The 23,161-nt window shown below is 39.2% G+C and overlaps 1 protein-coding gene across 1 annotated transcript; it reads right to left on the bottom strand.

Moving 5' to 3' along the window:
• Positions 1-7,618: 7,618 nt before the first annotated feature.
• Positions 7,619-9,924, bottom strand: LOC131145399 (rust resistance kinase Lr10-like). The gene is made up of 3 exons (XM_058094421.1): positions 9,113-9,924; positions 8,969-8,995; positions 7,619-8,860 (listed from the first exon to the last, which is right to left on the bottom strand). The coding sequence occupies exons 1-3, from the start codon at positions 9,855-9,857 to the stop codon at positions 7,743-7,745; spliced, it is 1,890 nt and encodes a 629-aa protein (XP_057950404.1). The 5' UTR covers positions 9,858-9,924; the 3' UTR covers positions 7,619-7,742.
• Between the last annotated feature and the right edge of the window lie 13,237 nt (positions 9,925-23,161).

A 23,161-nucleotide genomic window follows, 5' to 3' on the forward strand; every position in this document is an offset into this window, starting at 1 on the left:
TTTGGAAATTCAAACAGGCATCTCGTCGACGAACACAACACATTCGTCGATGAACATGCTTGATGGGATCATCGACGGGGACACGTGTCCTATAGAGGAGAAGATACTGAGAGGCTATTTTCAGCTCTAAATTTCGTCGATGAGGAATAAGCGTTCATCGATGCACTCCCTTCGTGGCCTCGTCAACGAATTGACGTGGTTCGTCGACGAGTGCAGGTGTATAAATAGCCTAAACTTGATTTTTTTGCATAAATCACACGAAGAACCTCTCTCTCTCTCTCTCTCTCTCTCTCTTCTGTTCATCTCCTCTCCCTTCTCTCTAAGATTTTGAGTTGATCGCTTGCTGGTTCAACAATCTGAGGCCACCACGACACTCCTGGGAAGTTTCTCTTCAAGTTTGCTGAAGTGGATCGTTGGTGGGGTTAACTTGGACTTCATGCCAAATTCAAGGTAAGACTTTTTATTTAGTATTTGACTTTCCTACAATTGTAGAAAATGTAGTACTCGAAAAAATGCTGAAATTTTGTTTAGGGAGATGTTATTTTTAGGGTGTTGAATGGGGAACCCTGCGAGTGCAGGACTAATCATATTATAGGCTTTTCAGTAGTCAGGTAAGGGAGTAAACTAAAACAGCAATTTTTCATGAAAATTATTATTATTTAATAGCAGATTAATTTTCAGGAAACATGAATTATATATGAGTATATTTGTGAAAATGTATATTTGGGAAAATACTGCTTTTACATAGGAATATATATATATATATATATATATATATATATATATATATATAAGTATGAAATGTTAGGAAATGTGATTTTGGAACAAAATTCATGATTTTATTCAGTTTGTATGACATGAATATTATTTTACGCATATTGTATTATGTTAAGTCAATTTTACAGAAAAAACATATTTCAATTATTTTCAGGAATAATGTGATAATACAATAATCTATAATTTCAGAATATATGATAAACAGTACATTTATTCAGATTAGTATGTATGATATGTTGGGTGCAAGGCAGTGATTGATAGTCAGCACAAGGCCATAGTTATACATGTTTTCGGCGCAAGGCCCCAGTTATGAATGTATTCGCCGCAAGGCCGTAATTATTTATGTTAATACAAAATTCAGAAAATGCTATCAATCTATTTATGTTAAAACAATATATTTTCATGTACTATATGTTACTAGAACCTGGATGATAGTTCAAATCAATTATCAGGAGCACAGTACCGTAGCTATACAGTTCAGTTCAGTTCAGATTTGTGCTAACCGCCCATGCCAGTAGAGGAGATGGGAGATGGATAGTTGATGCGGCTTTCAGTGTAGAATTGTAGACATCCACTTGACAGTCTTGACCAAGGTGTGGTGGGCCCATCATACTTACAGACTTTTTTGACTCAGCAGTGGTCGGCCAATCATTGTCGGGTCCTGCCTTCGGGCTGAACAACTCGTCATGGAGGGTAATACATGACATCAGCTAGCTATTCATCCTGGGTAAATTTCAGAATTACTAGTTATATCAGATGATTTTTATGAACAATTAAATACAGTATGTTTTAGTAACCCTATGAATTTGTATGTTTACTTAGTTATTATATTATCAGTGTTTTCAAGCATGTGACATGTACTATATATTTATTATAGCACACAAATATTCATGTTACCACACAACTCTATTTAGTTTATTTCTCTTACTGAGAGGTGTCTCACCCCAGCTTAAACCATTTCAGGGAACCCAAAAAGGCAGGTGGATCTAGCCCTGCACTGTTGAGGCAGTTGTACTGCCCCGCTAGGAGGGTGAGTCTTTTAAGCTACAGTCAGTAGGTCTTTGTTGTAAGATCCTAGATTTAACTTTTAGTATTTTGAGGATTGTATATTTATACAGTATATGTTGGAATGTAGGTAACTCTGGTATATTGTGTTATATGGTTTGGTGGATGAAATTTATATTTACTATTACTTAGGTTTCCGCTGTGTATGATAGGTATGTCCCCGTTACCCACGGTTTCAGGTTAACTTTGTTATGTTTTAAGTTAATGATAATTAATATGGTTGATTTTATAGTAAAGTGAGCAGACCATTACATTTTTTTCTGGTTTTCAGCACTAAACACCAGTAGGTAATAATCTTTCACATAAAGAAGATCTTCCATTTTTCCTTTCGATATGTAGTAATTTGAACCATTAAGATTAATCATTCTACTAGTTTTTGCTTCCATAATTCAAACTGCCAACCTGATAATCTATCAATCGGCCTTTGATACCAGTGTTAGGTATTCTAGGGCCTCCTCAACCCTAAAAGTTAGCTCATGGGGTGAGGTTTTCCCTTACACTTAATAACTGACCACCAACCCTTTCCACAACCGATGTAGGATAACCCAACAATCTCCCCCTCACACATCGAGGTCTCTCTCGGCAAGGCAAACATCGGGGTCTCACCCGACACGACACACTAGGGAGAATGTTTGGTGAACTAGGCTTTGATACCACTTTGTTGGGAGAGATATCAACAAACAACCACAGCGGAATAATTCTTTTCCCTATATGCAAGTAAATATAGTGTATCTCTACTTTTATGCGTGTTGAAAATAGTAAGAAAAATAATCAATCACACCAAACCACAAGAACACAAGCAATTTTTTTTTACGTGGAAAACTTCCCAATGTGAGGAAGAAAAACCACGGGACCTAGTTGACTCACTCGAAAAATGAGCAACTCGGAAGCTATCCCAAGTATAGGAGTTACGTCGTGTAATATTAAGCCCAAGGGCTAGATCGTCTCCTCAGGGAATGCGTTTTAATCTCAGATTTTACATTCGCCCAATCGAAAAATAAAAGTTACTGAACTTAGTTCAGATTCAAGATTTCAAGATCGTTCATTTCACTTTTTATGAATTAAATGACATGTAAATTAAATTCCTAAAACTAACATGCATTGAACTAAAGAACACTAATGGAAATCCTAATTTACTCAAGGAAACTTAACATGCGTTAGTTTAAAGATGGTCACCTAAACATGGAATTAAAAACACCCAATGGAAACTAAACCCAACACACACACGCGTAATAAAAATCGAATCTTTAACTGAATAAGAGCTCTAACCAAAACTAATATAAATTCCTCAAATTTAACAATAACATCAATTAAAAGCCAAATAGATAAGTAAAAATTAAACTTCACTAAAATAAATTAACATCACTTAACACTCATTCATATAATCTTTTCAAAACTCTAAATAATAACCAAATAAAGAAGGAAAAAAAAAACAATATCCTGTTGTAATTTAAAATAAAAGAAAGAAAAGAGCAGAGGAAAGAAGAGAGGGAGATAGAGAGAGAGAGAGAGAGAGAGAGAGAGAGAGAGAGAGAGAGAGAGAGAAGGGCGGCCATGGCAGCAGTTGCAGCTGCTGTGTGTGGCCGAGAGCTGTGTGGATCTCCTCGGGTCTTCAAGGGAGCTGCTGCTGGACAGATGAGAATTCGCCGAAGTTGGAGAGCTGCTATGCGCCGTGAATTTACAGAGGTGCTGGCTGGGCAGTGCTGGATTAGAGGGGAGTTTCAACAGCTGCTGTGTTGCTGGTATGGGGCTGTTGTTATGGCAGCAGCAGAGTGCTCGGTTGGTATTGCTGCTGTGCCGTGAAGCTGCGGTGGCTATAATGGTGTTTGTTGCGGGGAGTTGCGGAGGGAAGAGGAAGCTGAGTGAGAGAGAGGCTGAAAAACAGAGATGTTAGAGAAAGAAGAAAAGTAGAGGAAGATAAGGTGAAGGAAAGAAATAACTGAGATGCAGAGAGAAGGAAAGATTGAAAAAGAAGAAGAACAAAAACATGAAAGAAATAAAAGAAAGAAGAGAAAGGAAGAAGAGAAGGGAGAGGGGGAGCCCTCGTGGGCTGCTGCTTGTGGGGAAGAAACATAGGAATAAAAAGGGGAAATTGGGTGCCCTAGGATCCGTGAAGCCACAACCCGACCCGTTCAGAAAGGGTTGACCCGTATTGTTATATTTTTTCCATTTTTTTCATTCTCTGTTCATCGCAAATCTGACTCTTCTGGAGCCCGTATCTCACAAAACTCAAAACGCAAAAGTTGTAGATAATCCTTTCCTCTTTCTCTAGAAATTTGAATCGTCTCGATCAGAGCTCACACAGAAAAGTTATGCATGAAATACAAACGGGTATCGGTTTTGGTTCCCGAGAATTTTCTTGCAATAAAAAATTACCAAAACTTTATAAATAGTGCAATAAAGTTCAAGAATGATGATTTTGGCACTTTATTAAAATATTAGATAATTTTGGACATTTAATTAAAAATATAAACCGTAAAGCCCGGGTTAAGATACCCAATTACGCAGTTTGGACGCGTAATCACAAGTCTAGTTGAAACCTCCACTATTAACCAAATAATGGGTACTCCAAGTCTTCTCTAATCTTAATTAGAGGCTACAAATATATCTCATCAAGATATCAACAATCTTAACAAATACAAGGAGAACTGGAGAAAATATACCAAATTCGCGATTAGTGTTCACAGGAAAAAATCCCAACTCTCGAGCCCAAAATTCAATCTTCACTATTCAAATTGTAGCTCCTTGAGTCATGAACCTCTCCTCCAAATTTCAGCTCAATCAGACCACAGATGAAGCGGGATCAAGGTCTTGATGAAATCTGGGCAGCATGAGAAAAATCAATTTTTTCTCTCTTTCTTTTTAGAAATGATGGTGGCGCCCACCGCATAATTGTATCCAACAAATGATAGCATAGTAAGTCTTATTGTTGCAACAGGAACGATGGGATACATTGCACCAGAATTGTTCTATAAAAATATTGGAGGTATCTCATATAAAGTTGATGTTTACAGTTATGGAATGTTGTTAATAGAAATGGCAAGCAAGAGGAAGAATTTGAATGCATCTCTAGAGCACTCAAGCCAAGTTTGCTTTCCTTTGTGGACTTATGACAAAATCCATGAAGGGAAGGACATAAACATAGAATATGATGCTACGGAGGAAGAGAGGAACATGACAAATAAAATGCTAGTTGTTGCTCTATGGTGCATACAAATGAAGCCTAGTGATCGCCCTCTAATGCACAATGTTGTCAAGATGCTTGAAGGATCATTGGAAGTCTTGCAAATGCCTCCCAATCCTTTTCTATCTCCACAAGAGATGAAATCTAATGGTTGAGTCAGCATAAAGTCAACTGAGTTACTAATATCGTCAGACAATTCAATAGATTCCATCAGCTTGGATTTAAATAAAAATGGTACAACTGAAAATTAAGCCACCTAATAGTGAACAACGTGTGAACTTGTCAAGATTTTTCTACTTTGTAGTTGGATAAAGTGCCTCACTATCTTAAATTAGGATATGATTTTGGACCAAACTTTTTGTTTGTTAGTATTAAAATAAAGGATAATACACATCCATAAAAGTTTGAGTAATCTATTTTGTTGTATCTTCTTCAACTATCTGTAGCTAATGAAAAGTAATAATTTTACTTCAGTACTTTCAAGTATTATTCCTGAACTGACACTATTTTAGTGATAATGATGGGAATCAACAAATACCTTTAAATGTAAACCTTTGGTGTGGTCTTAGAGGCATTCTAAGTTTTTCTACTTAGGATTTTTCATTTGTTTTGATCTCGATCCACTACTCTTAGTTTTTACCCAACCCATAATAAATCCATTTTGAGAAGCTTTATTTAGCTAGCCTTCACTATCATCGAGTCCAACATCTAAAAATTTAGCGCCTTTATGCCTTGGCAATGCAAGCTCTCACACTTGAGTTCCTCAATTGTCCGTAGACAATATGCTCAATATGATTTTATATATTGGTTCCATTTTACCAGCTAAATCCCATTGAGGCATCACTTGTAAGCATTGTATGTCCACAACAATTGACAACTATAGCAAACATAACCAATGTTGAAGTTAAATATGGTTGATTTCTATTAAAATATGAACCCCTAATGGCTACTTGTCTAAATTTTTTTCATGCATCCATTTAAAACTAGTATAGTCAAGCAACAATACATTTTTGACTACAAACTATCTAATGCATGCACATTGCGTGCTTTCTGACCACAAGTGTTTACCTCTAATTGCTAAGAGGATAGAATTCAAGGGTTCATAAATTCAAACAAGTAATTTGCACATAGATCTTCTACAAAGAAATGGAATCCCACCTTCATGCTGCTTTGATTCTTCAAAATGATGTTCAAGCGTACGTATTTTGAACAATTAATCAAGTTTGGCTACATTAAAGTTGGGGTAATTCTGAACCACAGAATTAATATGCTCTCTGTATCACACAATGGCAGAGCCATTTGACACTAAAATTCAAATTCCAAGCTCACTCATCGTGGATTCAGGTATCTCACATTGTAGAAAGATGAACAGGCACAGGTGCTGGATTCTTGACCAAAAACTCAAAACCAGAAACCATTTATCAAACCCCATTTATTATCTTTTCCAGTATACCTTATATTTTGGCAACCACAATCTCAATAAATTAATTGGATATTAGCCTGATCGATCACGTCACAGAAGAATCTACAAAAAGAAGAAGAAAAATCAACTATATTGGCAGGAAACAATCAGCAACTCATACAAACCATGCATCAAACATCTGGGGTGCACTAAAAAAGTTTATCAAATATTTCTAAGCAATGCTCTGAATTAATGCCCAAGTATTTCTCCGAAGTGAATGAGTTAATAAAAAGAAGACAATCAATCAACATTACCACGATTCTCTACAGAAGAAAAGACGTCGTAACTGCAACACATATGCACAATGAGTTATTCTTCCTTCCTGCCATCCATAATCAAACCATTCCATCGTCAAATGGTCTTATATTTCAGACAGTAAATCAAAATTCCCGAGATGGTAGGTGATGATTAATCCGGCAGGGACAATAGCTCCACTGTGTTTTAAGGCTTTTATTTATTTTGTGTTATAGGTTCATAACAATGTTTGTATTTCTATTTATTTTATGAAGACAAAAGATTGAATTCGATATTTTTTCTACGACATTCAAATATCTTGCATGTATTTTGGCATCTCTAGGACAATTTATGTATAGATGAAACAATTTCAATTTGGTTGAATGTGATTATTTGTCTAAAGTATAATGTAATTTGGCAACTAAACATAATTATTTTTATGTAGCCATCCATGATTTCAAGATTTATAGTTAAGACATGTACCATGTCCTTGCTGTTTGTTTCACTGCTATTTGGGGGAATGAATTTTAGCCCTTAGATTTGGACATGTGTTGACTTGTAAAAAAAATAAATTAAATTTTATATTAATTTTCATTTGAACACTAATCTCAGTGCCAAGACTGAAATCCATAAGAAAAATCTTAACATGTTTATGAATTTTTTGGGTGTGGCTTAATCACTAATTGCTTGTAAGTCTTTGACCTTTTCTAAGATGAAAAGAAAGGAAATAGCTTGAAGTTGTCAATATTAATACTTTTAACTACTCCTAGCCATAGTGTGTGCATCTTTTTTCCAATGCAAATTTAAGCATAGAATTATTTAATGCACTTTCCTGAATTTAGATATACAAGCAAATGCAAGTTATGTAAATTATACACTACGGTGAAAATCCAATCTCTGGAATTGTCTCTAGACCTTCTTGCAATTATTCATAATGACTAAATAAATATTCAGAACTACGCACACAACTCTCTAATAGAGATTTCTAAATTCAGTACATTCATTTTGATTACTTCTCATTCAATTCTCTGGTTCTGTTTCTGAAATGATTGCTAGCTGTGTGTTGAATGTTCTTCCAAGCTTGGCTGTGCTTGTTGTCACTGGATTTGTCGAGCCAAAAGGATTTGGTGGCATGTCCAGATCACCTCCTTCTCCTTCCAGCATTTGAATCACAGCTTTCATTGATGGTCGGTTCACTGGATACCACTGAATGCACCAAAGACCTACAATTGTTAGCTGTGTTGCGATATTTGCATCTCCACCATTGTCGATTCCACTTCCTATAGCTTCTCCTCGTTCCAAACGATGATAAATCCAATCTGGGAAGTACCCCTGGCTACTGTTCTCTATTGTAGTTTTCCTCCCTTCAACCATATCAAGCAACAACATTCCGAAACTATACACATCTGATTTGTACGATACATTCCCAAAGTTCCTAGAGAACACTTCAGGAGCAATATAGCCCACAGTCCCTCTAAGACTAGCAGTAGTCATAGATATAGCACTTTGTTCCTTTGAGCAAAGCTTAGCCAAACCAAAATCAGATATCTTCGGATTGAAGTTGTCGTCCAACAAGACATTATGGGGCTTGATGTCGAAGTGGAGGATTCTTTGGTCGCACCCATGATGCAGATATTCAATTCCTTTGGCTATACTGAGAGCAATGTCTTTAAGCTTCTTCCAACCAAGAGATCTCTTATTTCTTTCCGAAAATATGAGTTTCTCAAGCGAATCGTTCACTAAGAACTCGTAAACAAGAGCCCTTCTAAATCCATCTGCACAAAAACCAACCAAGCGAACCACGTTTACATGGTGGATTCTTCCCATGGTTCCCACCTCATTGATGAACTCTTCACCATTTCCCTTGGTAACATTGAGGATCTTTACAGCAACAAGGATTTCATTGGAAAGTTTTCCCTTGAACACAGTTCCATAACCTCCTTGGCCCAGCTTGTCCCTAAACTGATTTGTAATCCGCTTGATATCCACATACGAGTACCGTGAGGGCTTAAGAGCCCTATAATCCTCCAAAAAAATTTCAATCTTGGCTCGGTGCTCTCTTTCTGTTTTATCTATGCTATAGACATAGTATAGCCCAATTACTATCAGTAAAAGGAGAAATGAGCCTGGGACTATACCTGCAAATATACAGATAGAGAACACATTTACTCAAGAACCTGCTAGCTTGATCAGATTGGGAGAGGAGATTTTATTTTCTTTTTTAAAAAGTGGACAGATTTTTTCACCTGCGGTCTGTAGCTTTGCAGCTGCACCTGTAAAGCATTCCGTGGATGTATAGTTTGTCAAGAACGCTCATAGTAAAAGACTAATCAATTATGTGAGAAATCCTAATTATAAGGAGAAAAAGTAATATACCAATTAACATGTACCTTTGTTGTGATAATGGGGTTTGGGGATATCAGAACATTGAATTTGTGGTTCTTCAATGCTGGAGTCATTCAATCTGCATCTCTTACCTGATGCTTCGCATTTTCTGCAATCTGGGTTAGACCATTGAAGAGCAAGGAGGTACTGCGGATTGAATATACTATAAGTTACTCCAAGAATGCTACCAGTCTTTTTGCAAGACAATAGGGGCAGTTCTTCACCATATCGGTCAGAATAGAGGGCATAAACTTGGTGGGACGAGGTGCTAAGGCATGAAATGAGATAGAATGACATTGAATCTCTATCCGCGGAATACGAGCAATTGAATAAACTAAAGTTATACGTGTCATGTTGGTAAAAAGATTGGAAGGGAGATGCAGAGAAGTTGAGGTATGGGAGCTGCTTTGGAAGGCAATCATTTGGGTCAGAAACATGAATTATCTGAGATCCATAATCAATTTCCTTCACTACCAACTTTATAATATCAATAGGCAATACCCCCGGTAAGCGGAGCTCGAGCAGGGTGTCGCCTTGGTTGGTGCAGGACAGAGCAAAGTCGCGACGCGGATAGGCGCAGTGCTCTGGCTGCCGGCGGTTCTTGAGCCGGAAAGGAAATCGGATTTCTGGGCCATGGTCTCCGCAAGTTGATGGTTTGCAATCGTCGTAATGTTGGGTTTTGGTTAACCCTGCGAAGAAGATGAAGAGGGACAAGTATAAGATGTCAAGAGCAAGGAAGTGCCTGCCCATGCTTCATCTCATTCCAGGGGTATCGTTCTTGCCCGCTAACTAGCTTATGTTAATTTAGGGTATACGTGTGGCGAAGGGCAACTGCATTGAATTTTACAGGAAAGCAAAGGAAGAGTGAAAAAAAAAAAAACAATTGGAAGAAACTGTTAAAACTGGAGGAGCCTAAAAGTATGCTTGATGCACATGGGTGAGCACCAAGTTAACCTAAAAGCTTAAACCTATTAGGTCTTAGACTATACTATGTATATAAGCACCCATCAAATACTTTAACGGAAGTCATCTTCTCCCATACATGACAAATTTTCCAACAATTTGCTCAGGTGGACTGTCTTACGTGTCTCGGATTGTATTCCCAATGGCGCCTCCAAACCAATCCTATCCAGGTATTGACCCAATTTGGATCCATCTTGGCAGTTTAGATGATCCTTCTTAGCCTCGATCACATACTCTGTTGACCTTATAGGTCACACTCAGTTTTGATAATAACAAATACTCTTGGTATTTGATGACTTTCAAGTTTGTGTGCAAGTATATAATTAGCAGATCAACTAATGGCACATAAAGACTCAAAGTCTAAAGACCATGAAGACTTCTTTCATATTGTAATTCATTTTAATTCAATGAGAGTCTGTAATAGTAATTAGAAGAAACGGTCTGTAATAATCTTTGCATTTCATGCATGTAGGTAATTGTAAGTTCAAAATGACCGTAGAATGACCATAGGGACTGAATGACCTTAGGGCAGGTCGACCGACGCCGAATTTTTGGGACTATCACAAAACGGCCTCAATAAGACCCTAGTATGACTTTAGGTCCCAAAACGCATGCACATATATCATACTAAATTGAGGAGTGTTAAAAATGCACTTAAATGAATATTTCTAAGCACTTTGAGAGAGCTCGGGCGACCGAACCCCTAGAGTTCAAAACTCCTCGAGCGCCCTAACTGTTGATGAGTCAACAGTTGACTTGGGCTTTCGGGCGACCGATCAATAATGTGCATACCTTCCCCGGGCAGCCGAACCTTTTAAAGGGAACTTTTCACCAACCCGGACGACTGAACCTTCACGTTCAAAACAGACCCCAAACAACCGAACACACGAGTTCGGGCTACCGAACCAATGACTAGGCACCTGAATTTATGAAGAAATGTTTCTGACTTTAATTCAGGCCACTAAACTCTAACTCGGGTGACCGAACCTATTAAAAGACCTTTTATGACTGTGTCTGTTCGAGCGACCGAACCAAACCTTGCCATGAAGTTTTTAACTAAGGTAAATACAGGATATCTTGGGTTAATTATATTTAAACATTTTTGAACTTTTCTAATAATACCCAATAGGTCCCCAACGGTTATATTTTTGACTTATCCTATAAATATGAGTTCATTTGTGTGAATTAGCAAGAGATTAAGGAAAAAATCATTAGCCAAAATTCTCTCAAACCCAAAATCCCATTGTGCTTACAATACTTCCAAACACTCTCACACTTCCATTCCATTGATTAATCTTAGCTTTGTGAGAGTTCTTGCTTGGGTTATTGCTTAGTAGTATTGCTAATACTCCCAGTGTGCTTGTGTGATTGGGATATTTCTTTTGGGGAGTTTAGTTTAGGTTTATCCCACAAATTTTCATTCTATAAATCTTGTGTTGGGATAACCTAGTAAGCTTAGGATATTTGCATCTTTGTTGCAAGTGTCCAATAGCTTAATTTTTGTTGTGCAAAGATTTCTCAAACTAGCAAGTATTTTCAAACTAGTGTTGTACATCTTTCATTGAGGAAAACTCTTTTGAACTAGTTTGATTATCTGATTCGCATATCTGGAATACTGATTTACTATTGCACTACTTTGTTTAGATTCCAAGATATTGCTTGTTTAGAATACTTTTGAACATTACTGTGATCATATCTTGTTGAGTGTCATTTGCACATATATACACATCACTGAGCTTACATTACCTACATTGTTGATGTGTATGTGATTGATTAAGTATACTGCGCATATTGTGGTACATATCTGTTTTACATGAAAGCACAATCACTGTACCATTTGATTGAGTGAATATTGTTGTATTTCCAGGCATGGCCTGAGGGGGCGGTAATCCAGCCCGGTAAGGATTGTGTAGGTTGAAGTCAGTCCCGTGTTAATTGACTTGGTTGTAAAGGTTGAGGTCAGCCTTGTGCTAATTGACCTGGTTTGTTTAGGTGCCACTCCACCCATTTAAGTGAGCAATTATAGTGGTAATCCTTGTGCTTGTTAGCCAACGTGAGGACGTAGGCACAGTTGGCCGAACGCCGATAACATATCGTGCGTGTTCTTTATATTTCAGCAAATTTATTTTTTGCACATTTATTTTCAGCACATGTATGTTGTATGCTTGATTCATTATATGTAGTATATGTGTTGATTGAGTTCATAATTAAATAAAAAAACCCTAGGTTTGTGAAATGCTACTATTGGATTAGTTAAACCTAAGAATAAATTTTTAATACCTAATTCACCCCCCTCTCTTGGGAACACACAAAAGCTAACATACTCCCACACCCAAAGTTATGAACCGATGGATCTAATACCATTTGTTATCACCAGAGGAGGCCAAAGGTGTGCTTGATACCAATTTGACCCAAAAGTTTAAGCCTATTGGATTTTAGGCTACTCCGTGTATATAAGCACCCATCAAATACTCACTTTTTCCAATATGCGACAAACTTCGTGTTGACGCGCAGCGATTTTAATCTTTCGATCAACAAAATAAATAGCACAAAGAAAATTCACAGAAAAAATGTAGATGAGAGATTTTACGTGGTTCGGCAAGATTGCCTACGTCCACGAAGCGTGCACTTGGAGAAAAATCTACTATGAAACGATGACAGTACAAGATCTGATCAGACTCTCCCCAATCCCAAATCCCCTGTACATCCCTTCACTTGTCAAACCAGTGAAGAAAAAAAATCTTCCTAGAGAGAAAGCCCCCTCTAGCTCTCCTTGCATAAAATGACAAACAATATACTATTTTTCCCATGGCTTACAGACATATATATGACACCACACAACCGTTGGATTTAGAGACAATCTAATAGCTATGATAAAAGTCACAATAAATAAATAAATAAAACATATTTTTTAACATTCTCCACCTTGGCTTTTAATCACAGCCAAGCACAACATTCCATCCCCACGCTTTGGGATGCTCTGTCAACAATCAACAAAAGACTACATTAACTAAGTCCAGACAGCATTTGAACTTAGCTAATGTAACATGTTTCATGAGCATATCTGCAACATTTCCATCTATGTGGATCTTCAATAACTAGAACTTACCACTTTCAACCCAACCTCTAACTGCATGGTACCGCATGTCAATATGCTTCGTGTGAGAGTGGTAGACCTAATTCCTTGCCAAGTGGATCACACTCTAACTATCACAGAATACGTGTAACCTATCTTGCATAAGACCAAGTACCTGAATCAGTCCAGTTAAGTATAAAGCCTCCTTACTTGCCTTTGCCAAAGCTATGTATTCAACTTCTGTAGTAGACAAAGATGTAGTAGGTTGCAACATAGTCTTCCAACTAATGGAACCACTAGTGTAAGAACCTGACCCTAGAAATGTGGATTAACCAAATAAGAAAAAGGGGAAGGAATTTAAAAAGGTGAAAACAGTAAGGCTCGTCGACGATGCTCCTTCTCTCGTCGACGAAGTCTCTTCTTTGGCTCATCGGCAAGATTCAAAGGATCATCGATTAGAGGAAATCGAGAGACTTTTGGAATTTTGGAATCCCACGCTCATTGACAACGCCAACTCCATCGTCGACGAACACTCTTCTTCTGCTTGATCATGACCGCTCCACTTCGTCGACGAGTCTGGTCAGGTCAACTAAATTATAAATATCTTATTCATTACTTCATGGTTAAGAAACTCAAAATCCTCTCTCTCTCTCTCTCTCTCTCTCTCTCTCTCTCTCAGGAGACTCTCTCTCTTTAGGATCTTGGGTCGTCTGTTACCTGAATCAACAATCCAAGGTTACTATGTGGATCAAGGGGAAAACCTCTACGATTGTAGTAGAACGAATCTTCATTTTGACGATTCCCGGGTTTTATCCTGAAATTGAGGTGAGGGTCTAAGTTCGTTTCTAGGTCAGTAGATCTATAGTAAATAGGATTGTGTTGAAGTATTATTCTTTGGTTTTTAGGTTTTGGGAACTCGGTTCGTTGTTCTGGAGTCGTATAGTTTGTGTTTTAGTGTTTGGGAAATGGGTAAAGGGATTTGTTTACATAAGTATTTTTAGAAAACTAAATGGCTAGAAAGTTAGTTTATGTTTATATGTATGTTATGACTACTCGTTTACAAAATTTCACCAGGTAAAAATGTCGGCTTTATGATTTTTACAGTTTTGGCAAAAACTAGAGTTTTGGCATATGATCTCCAAACTTTCCAACACTTCTTTATTTGTATTAAATTTAATGTAGAAGATGCTTGGAACCCTTGTTTTTTTTTTTTTACTTTTAAATGATATTTTCAAGTCTTATACTATATATAACATATTTTGATCAAATAAGTGTGACATATTGTAAGGACCTACTTAATTAAATGGGGATTTTTTTCCATATTATAATATTTTACATGCTCTAATACCATACTGGGGAAAAACCTAATCATAAACCTAAGCAGCAAAAAAAAAAATAAACTGAATAAACATGTCCATATCATACAATATCAATACCAGAATGCTACCATGTTTTTTCCCAATATATACACATATATCTGTTTTCCCAAAAATTCCCTCAACTATAATGGGATGTACAAAAACACTCCCAAAAACATACCCACTCTCTAGCAGGGCACTACTGAAGCCCCTCTATTTGCGAGCCTGTTCTGCTTGCCTACCTGGATCACCTGAAAAATATTTCAACACTGGGATGAGCTAACCCTCAGTAAGGAGAAATATGCTATTGCTAGTGTGTGGCAAATGAGCTACTATATATCATGAAATCTATTTTCATAAATACAAAAATAACTAAGTACAAAAGTACAGTACAAATAATAGAATACACCACCCCTTTTTCCCTATTGCTTAACATGACAGTATTATGGTTATAATTAAAATACTTCTAGTGTACATAAGTATAGTTCCTGTTACTGTAAATCCGTACGTATGTAATAATAACTGAAACTAGTCCTTGTGGCTATCTGTGTGTCATGACTTGCCCTCCTCATGACAGGGTTGTGCAGCCCGTAGGCTGGATTTACCCTGGTTAGCCAACCAGGAATAAATCACTGAACTCCGTCAATCAACCTGCCCACCTCAACCCATATCTGGATAGGGAGCCTAACCTCTTCAAGGGCTTAGGTGATGACCTTACCACGTATTATCTAAATAGGTGGTTGCACTAAATAAGTAACATAGTATCTGTAGCAACGGTACCGTGCTCTATAACTGCAAGTCCAACAAGGTTTGATATCATTTAATATATATATATATATATATATATATATCTGATTTGTCATGATTCTGAAGTACTGAAATAATCATGATGCTGCATAAACTGTAACTGTAATTCATAAGTAATACTGAGAACTGAATAATCATAATAATCAAGCTGCATGATCATAATATTGAAATTCGTGTAATCATGGTACTGAGATCCGTATATTCATTATACTAAAATCCATAAAATCATGGTACTAAAATTCGCATAATCATAATACTGAAATTCATAAAATCATGAAACTAAATTCGTAAAACATATCCCCATACCATATACATATTCACAAGCCACACCATACTAAATACATAATTTTCATAATTAAATAAATTGTATTATATTTTAAGAAATACCTAGCATAGCATATTTTCCTTACTTAACTATACAAGCCTAACACCTGCAAGACCTCCTACAAAACACCCTGAAACTAACATATGCCAAAAATAAAATATCAGTATTTTTCCGTCTATATCATTTCCTATAACTTCCAGAAAGCCAAAACCTAACTAAAAGGCCTTACCCTGAATTTGGGATGAAATCCAACTCTGTTTTCCCGATGATCCGCTCCGGCGGATATGTAGAGAACTCCGCCAGGAGTGTCACGGTAGCTTCGGATCGTCGATACGACGACTGGTGGGGCTGAAATCAAAGAGAGAAAGGAGAGGGAGACGTAGAGAGAGAGAGAGAGAGAGAGAGAGAGAGAGAGAGAGAGAGAGAGAGAGAGAGAGAGAAGAGAGAGAGGTGCGGTGAAAATGACAAAATATCCCGGTTTCCCTCCTTTTATACTACCAGATTCATCGACGAGACACGTCACCTCGTCGACGAAGCCCTATATTCGTCAACAAAATTCAGAGAAGCCGAAAACCTCTCTCGGTATTTTCTCGTCGACAAAGCCCTATGTTCGTCGATGAAATTCTGAAGACCTTCATCGACGAGACCTTGTGTTCGTCGACGAAGCTGGGCAATTTCCTGAAATTATTTTTACTCTCCCAAATGCAATGTCATCGATGAATGCGAAGTCTACGGCCTCCTTCTGTTTCGGTTTCTATTTTCTCTCCCTCTTTGTTTAAATTCCATTATTTTCTAGGTTACTACATTCTCCCCTCCTTATAAAATTTCGTCCTCGAAATTTACTATCTGAATCTTTATCTATACTTTCATCATTCTGTAACGAAAAGGGTCTACTTATTTTATTACCTTCCCTCACTTATGGCAGAGGAATACCGTGGTTACATGAGTGGTTCTGGGAGATTACATATGTATAAACTAAACTATCTACTAACTAAAATTAATACATGTACCTGCAAGAAAACTTATCTAACTATTATACTTTACCTGGGTACCTATATACCCCTTGGAATAATTGCGCGTATCTCTGTCTAATCTGCTCCTCGAGTTCCCATGAAGCTTCCTCTATGGTGTGATTCCTCTGTCGACACCCCAATTTTAACCAGGCCTTTCCGAGGAGACCTCATGTCAAAACCTTTCCACATGGTTTGTGGACCCCACTTCTCCTGGTACGCTAGCTCGGATTCCTACATCCGATGCACGTTACCTCTTTTGGCATGCTTGTGCCTGCTAGCTCGGGTCCCTATAACCCTTAAATGGCTTGTGGACCCCACACATCTTTTTAGGTCCCACATGGCTTGTGGGCCCCACATATCTCAAATTGGGCCCCACACGGTTTGTGGACCTCACTTCTCCTGGTACGCTAGCTTGGATTCCTACATCCGATGCACGTTACCCTCTTTGGTACGCTAGCTCGGATTCCTACATCCGGTGCACGTTACCCCCTTTGGTACGCTAGCTCGGATTCCTACATCCGATGCACGTTACCCCGCTCTAGTACGCTAGCTCGGATTCCTACATCCGATGCACGTTACCTCTTTTGGCATGCTTGTGCCTGCTAGCTCGGGTCCCTATAACCCTTAAATGGCTTGTGGACCCCACACATCTTTTTAGGTCCCACATGGCTTGTGGGCCCCACATATCTCAAATTGGGCCCCACACGGTTTGTGGACCTCACTTCTCCTGGTACGCTAGCTTGGATTCCTACATCCGATGCACGTTACCCTCTTTGGTACGCTAGCTCGGATTCCTACATCCGGTGCACGTTACCCCCTTTGGTACGCTAGCTCGGATTCCTACATCCGATGCACGTTACCCGCTCTAGTACGCTAGCTCGGATTCCTACATCCGATGCACGTTACCTCTTTCGGCATGCTTGTGTCTACTGGCTCGGGTTCCTATATCCCTTAAATGGCTTGTGGACCCCACACATCTTTTTAGGTCCCACATGGCTTGTGGGCCCCACATATCTCAAATTGGGCCCCACACGGTTTGTGGACCCCACTTCTCCTGGTACGCTAGCTTGGATTCCTACATCCGATGCACGTTACCCTCTTTGGTACGCTAGCTCGGATTCCTACATCCGGTGCACGTTACCCCCTCTGGTACGCTAGCTCGGATTCCTACATCCGATGCACGTTACCTGCTCTGGTACGTTAGCTCGGATTCCTACATCCGATGCACGTTACCTCTTTTGGCATGCTTGTGTCTACTGGCTCGGGTTCCTATAACCCTTAAATGGCTTGTGGACCCCACACATCTTTTTAGGTCCCACATGGCTTGTGGGCCCCACATATCTCAATTGGGCCCCACACGGTTTGTGGGCCCCACTTCTCCTGGTACGCTAGCTCGGATTCCTACATCCGGTGCACGTTACCCCCTCTGGTATGCTAGTTCGGATCCACATATCCGGCGCCTTGCTAGCTCGGGCTTTTGTAACCCTCAAACGGCTTGTGGACCCCACATGGCGCGTGGGACCCACACATCTCCAATGGGCTCCACACAGCTTCTAGAACCCTCATATTATTATTATTATTATTATTATTATTATTATTATTATATATTTATTTATTTTAATTTGTCAAATGCAAGCATACTTTGTTCCCCCATCATCACTCACCACATGTCATGTTTCCTCCCTTTATCAATCTTCCCATACTATATTCCCTTCATAATTCTTCATCCCATACTTTGTCCCCCCATCATCACTCACCACATGTCATGTTTCTTCCCTTTACCAATCTTCCCATACTATATTCCCTTCATAATTCTTCATCCCATACTTTGTTCCCTCCATCATCATTCACCACATGTCATGTTTCTTCCCTTTACCAATCTTCCCATACTATATTCCCTTCATAATTCTTCATCCCATACTTTGTCCCCCCATCATCACTCACCACATGTCAATGTTTCCTCCATTTATCAATCTTCTCATGCTATATTCTATTCATTATTTCTTTATCCCATACTTTGGTCCCTCCATCATCACTCACCACATGTCATGTTTCTTCCCTTTACCAATCTTCCCATACTATATTCCCTTCATAATTCTTCATCCCATACTTTGTCCCCCCATCATCACTCACCACATGTCATGTTTTCTCCTTTTATCATTCTTCCCATGCTAATTTCCCTTCATCATTCTTCCTCCCATACTTGGTTCCCCCCATCATGACTCCCCTATGTCTTCTTTCCTATGCTTGCCCCAAGCTAAGCCTATAAATAGCCCTCTCATTTCAAGCACAAAGGGGAGCTCTTAGTGGTGGTAAGGAGAAGATTTCAAATATTGAAGTTTTCTATCACGAGTTTGTGAAGTTAGTCTTTTTTTTTTGAGTAAAAATCAAGAGGTCGACTAATCCTGTTTCCTATCGGTGTTGAGTCACCCCATTTGAAGAAGGCACCCCGTAGTGCCTCAAATCAGAGCTCAAGAACAACTCTCGGGAAGACGTTGTAGAGCGGCCCTAGTAGACTCATCAGCAGGAAAAGAAGACCGGAGCAGAGGAAAACGAAAGAAGATCAAGCGATCGATTGATCCCTTTTCCTACCGGTACCGGGTCACTCCATTTGAAGAAGGTACTCCCTAGTGCCTCAAATCAGAACTCAAGAACAACCCTCGGGAAGGCGCTGTAGACTAACCTTGCGGATTCACAGACAGGAGAAGAAGACCGAAGGAGAAAAAGACGATAGGTAAGACCAATGAACTTTCTCTTCCTATGTTACATTTCCGTCCCCCTTTCCCTAATCGGCCTCTGTTGGTTTATTTGACTTTATTTCACTTTTCTTTACTTTAAATAGCTTCCTTTTAACTCATAAAAAAACAAAAAACAAAAAAAATTTCATAAAGACACAAAAATTCAAAAAAAAAAAATTTCAAAGAAAATTCAAAAATTTTTAAAGCTTTGAAACTTATTTACCTTTGAAAATTTTTGAAGAAAATCCAAGAAAGTTTCTAACATGTTTGGCAAAGGTTAGATTTGTTTCCCTACATTCAAGATTTTCAAAAATACATTCTAAAGGCATATCTTTAAAACCATGACTTTCGTGATTGTTGTCTAAAATTCTGTTGTATTCGGAAGGACATTGGAAAATTCCGGAAAATCATTGGTCTCGACCAAGACCTTAAACTGGTTTTTCCCCCCCACACTGGTCAACGTTTGACCGGCTCACCATTCCCAAACTGGTTCACCCCAGTTTTCTCCATTTCGCTTGCATATTATTGTTGTATCCATAAAATTCACAAAAATCATGAAATTTTCAAAATTCCAAAAGTATTTTCACATTTTGGTTTCAATTGATTTCATTTGTGTTATTTGAAAGTTTGGGAAAAATATCAAAAATCATTTTCACACTTAGGAAAAATCACAAAAATATCTTTTTAGGCATAAGAAAAATTCATTCCAATCCCGAACCAATCTCAAAAACCTCCCGAAATAGTATTTTTGATACTTAAAAAAAAAAAACCTATAGATTTCAAAATCCTCGGGAGCGTATTTTGTATCCTATTTTCGATTTTCCTTCCCGATGATTGCAAACGAGAACAGTGACTCTTCGGAGTACTAGATTGCCCCGGTTCTGAGGGAATACCTATATAGTATTTTCATTTTGTTTTTGACTTTTGAAAGGGAGTGATCTTTAAAGGCTTATTACATTTATTTCGGGAAAACTCTTTATTAATCTGGTACCATTCGTAAGAACGGGCGTGTAGGGGGTGCTAATACCTTCCCCTTGCGTAACCATACTCCCGAACCTAACTTTGGTGACGTAGACCGATTCTACCCCTAACGGGGTAGTAATCAAGTGTTCTAACCACACTTCAAAAGGTTAGTGGCGACTCCACCACACATCGTTTTTCACGAAAATTCACATTTCAAAATACACATTCATTTTTCCCAGTTCGCAAGCCGAACCCATTTTTAAACCAGAGATTGGTTCTCTGGGCCGGGTCCGGGACGTCGCGACAGCTTGGCGACTCCGCTGGGGATGTTGAGAGTTAAGCCAGTGATTAATTAAGAATTATCCCGATCTCAAATCTAAATAAACCTTTTTGATTACTCCCTTTCATTTTTGTACAAATTTGGTTACATATGCATGAATGTTCTGAATAATGGATGGATGTGGGGTAGGGGGTGTAGGTTGAAATGGTTAAACTCACACACTCTCACAGCTCTACACCCGGGCTTTCCCAGTTAGGATTAGAAAGGAGTGTAATAGTGCCAGTTCCCATGTGGCATGGCCTATGGGAACCCGCGAACCACTCCGCTCAGTGCAAGCTTTTTCCGGACCTCTGTGAGGGAGGATGAAGTTTCAATCTGGGGACCTTTTTCAATAAGGGTTAGAGCTTAACCACACATGATTTTCCATAATCCCTTGCCTAGGGTAGAGCCTTGGAGGACCTTATGTACATAATTACCCCGGGATTAAGACAGAGGCTCCATCCTTCTCCCTATGATTTAATATGATTATAACTTGAGATTTAAAACATGTTGCATCCTGCATTTCATTCTAGGCATTCCCATCTGCTTGGCCAAGGTTCTGTTAAAATCCGACTCATGGGGAGCACAGTAGTCCATCATGAAACCGAACTAGTGGTACAATGGTACTCCGAAAGTCAACAAAAGAAGAGGGGCGACAGCACAAGTGAGGAATCGGTGCCTGAGATACCAGACAGGGTTGACATCAACGCTCGATCCAATTCCTTAAAGGAGCTGAGAGACATTTGGAAAGGGTGGACGCCTCAGAGACGATTGACTTTTTCTCAGACGTACGGGCACATCGGTTTTCTATTGCATGTTTCCGTAAACTCCCACATGATTGAAGCATTGGTGGAATTTTGGAATCCGTCGTATTGCTGCTTTACTTTGGATGGGGTAGACCTTGCTCCCACCATAGAAGAATACACTTCACTATTGCATCTGGTCAAACTGCCAAAGCATTACAGAACGTACGCACCCACTCGAACCTCTGTTGTCAAGGATTTGTTCAGGGCCACCGAGCTTAAGGTCCAGAACCTGGAAGACTCAAAGGTCACTTGGGAAAGCCTGAAAGAGTTGATGAAGAAGGAAGGAAAGGAAGAAGTCCAACTGCATCTGCTAGCGTTAGCCATCTACGGCCTACTTATCTTCCCGAAGGAACTAGGAATCATCGATCATGCCACCATTGCCTTCGTAGCACAAGTAAAGGAAGGGGTGAACCCAGTCTACGGTATTCTTGCTGAAACGTTCCGATCTCTTAACAGATGCCGAATTAGGAGACATGCTCGTTTGACCTGCTGTGTGCCATTGCTTTATGTGTGGATGATGAGCCATTTGCCATGCATCCAGGGATTCTTTCGCGCTGCTTTCTCAACAATCAGAATACCTTTAGCAGAGTTCAAAGTAGCTCGTTGGGAGGAACATGCCAGCAGGACTGAATGGAAAGACAGACTTCACAATCTAGTCAGCAAGGGGATTGTATGGCAGGCACCGTGGATCGACCAGCCCAAAGTGATATATAGATGTGGAAACCTTCCTTGGGTCCCACTGCTAGGTCCCTGGGGTGGAATATCCTATGCACCACTCATGTTCCGAAGGCAAGTAGGCGCAACACAGTTTGTGCCCATGACCCATGGACTGGCGGACGCTCGGTTCACATATGAGGATGATGATAGCCAAAGAAAGATCCGGGAATTCTTTGTATCATGGAGGCATGTGTACATAGTCGAAGCAACCAGTCAGAACTCGGGAGTCCAGGAGAGTTATGAACTATGGAAACGTGACAGGGTGGACCCTCGATTCCTGTGCAAGGAAAAAACTCTGACAGACGAGAAACGGTCGAGAGAAGCTATGTGTCCGTCTAAAAGAATGACCTCCAGAGAACAGTTTCCAAAACAGGGTCCAGTAGATCCTCAACTTGAACCAAGCAAGCGACCAAAGATTCAGGGCTCGCCATCAAAGAAAGCATCGGCAGTTTGAGAAAAGAGAAGCAGAGACTTCAAAAGATGCTTGATCAAAAAGTCCAACAATTGAGGGAGTCAAGAGCAGAAATTGAGGAAAAATCTCAGTACATACGAGACCTAGAGAAGCAGTATGAAAAACAGAGATACTATTTCAACAAAGTACTTGAAAAGATGGAGCCTTGTGTAAACAAGGCCAACTATTGGGAAGCCCAGTACAAAGCACTGAACAGAAGGTGGAAAGTGCAGCTCTCACAAAGTCAGAACCAACCCCAGACGATTCAGGCTACCTCATTAAGAGCGGACCAGGAAATCAGGATCTGACACCTGTGTAGACTAGTTGGAAGTTTTCTATTTTTCTCACTAAAAGTTGTATGAAAATTTGAAAGAAATGATAAGGATTTTTTTCAAAACCTTGGCTAAAGCACATAGGACTGCATGATTGCACCTTTTTCATACATACTCATAAACATCCATTACATGCATTTATTCTGAAGGATGCGGGTTTTCATGAACAGGGAGGCGGAAACAAGT

The sequence above is a fragment of the Malania oleifera genome, chromosome 13 (assembly GCF_029873635.1).
Source record: "Malania oleifera isolate guangnan ecotype guangnan chromosome 13, ASM2987363v1, whole genome shotgun sequence".
Taxonomy (NCBI): domain Eukaryota; kingdom Viridiplantae; phylum Streptophyta; class Magnoliopsida; order Santalales; family Ximeniaceae; genus Malania; species Malania oleifera.

Excerpts from the sequence above, each read along its gene's own strand:
- LOC131145399 (XM_058094421.1), bottom strand. The coding sequence starts at position 9,857 with ATGGGCAGGCACTTCCTTGCTCTTGACATCTTATACTTGTCCCTCTTC. Across the intron at positions 8,996-9,112 it reads ACCCCATTATCACAACAAAG|GTGCAGCTGCAAAGCTACAG; the intron begins GTACATGTTAAT and ends AATGCTTTACAG. Across the intron at positions 8,861-8,968 it reads TGCAAAGCTACAGACCGCAG|GTATAGTCCCAGGCTCATTT; the intron begins GTGAAAAAATCT and ends GTATATTTGCAG.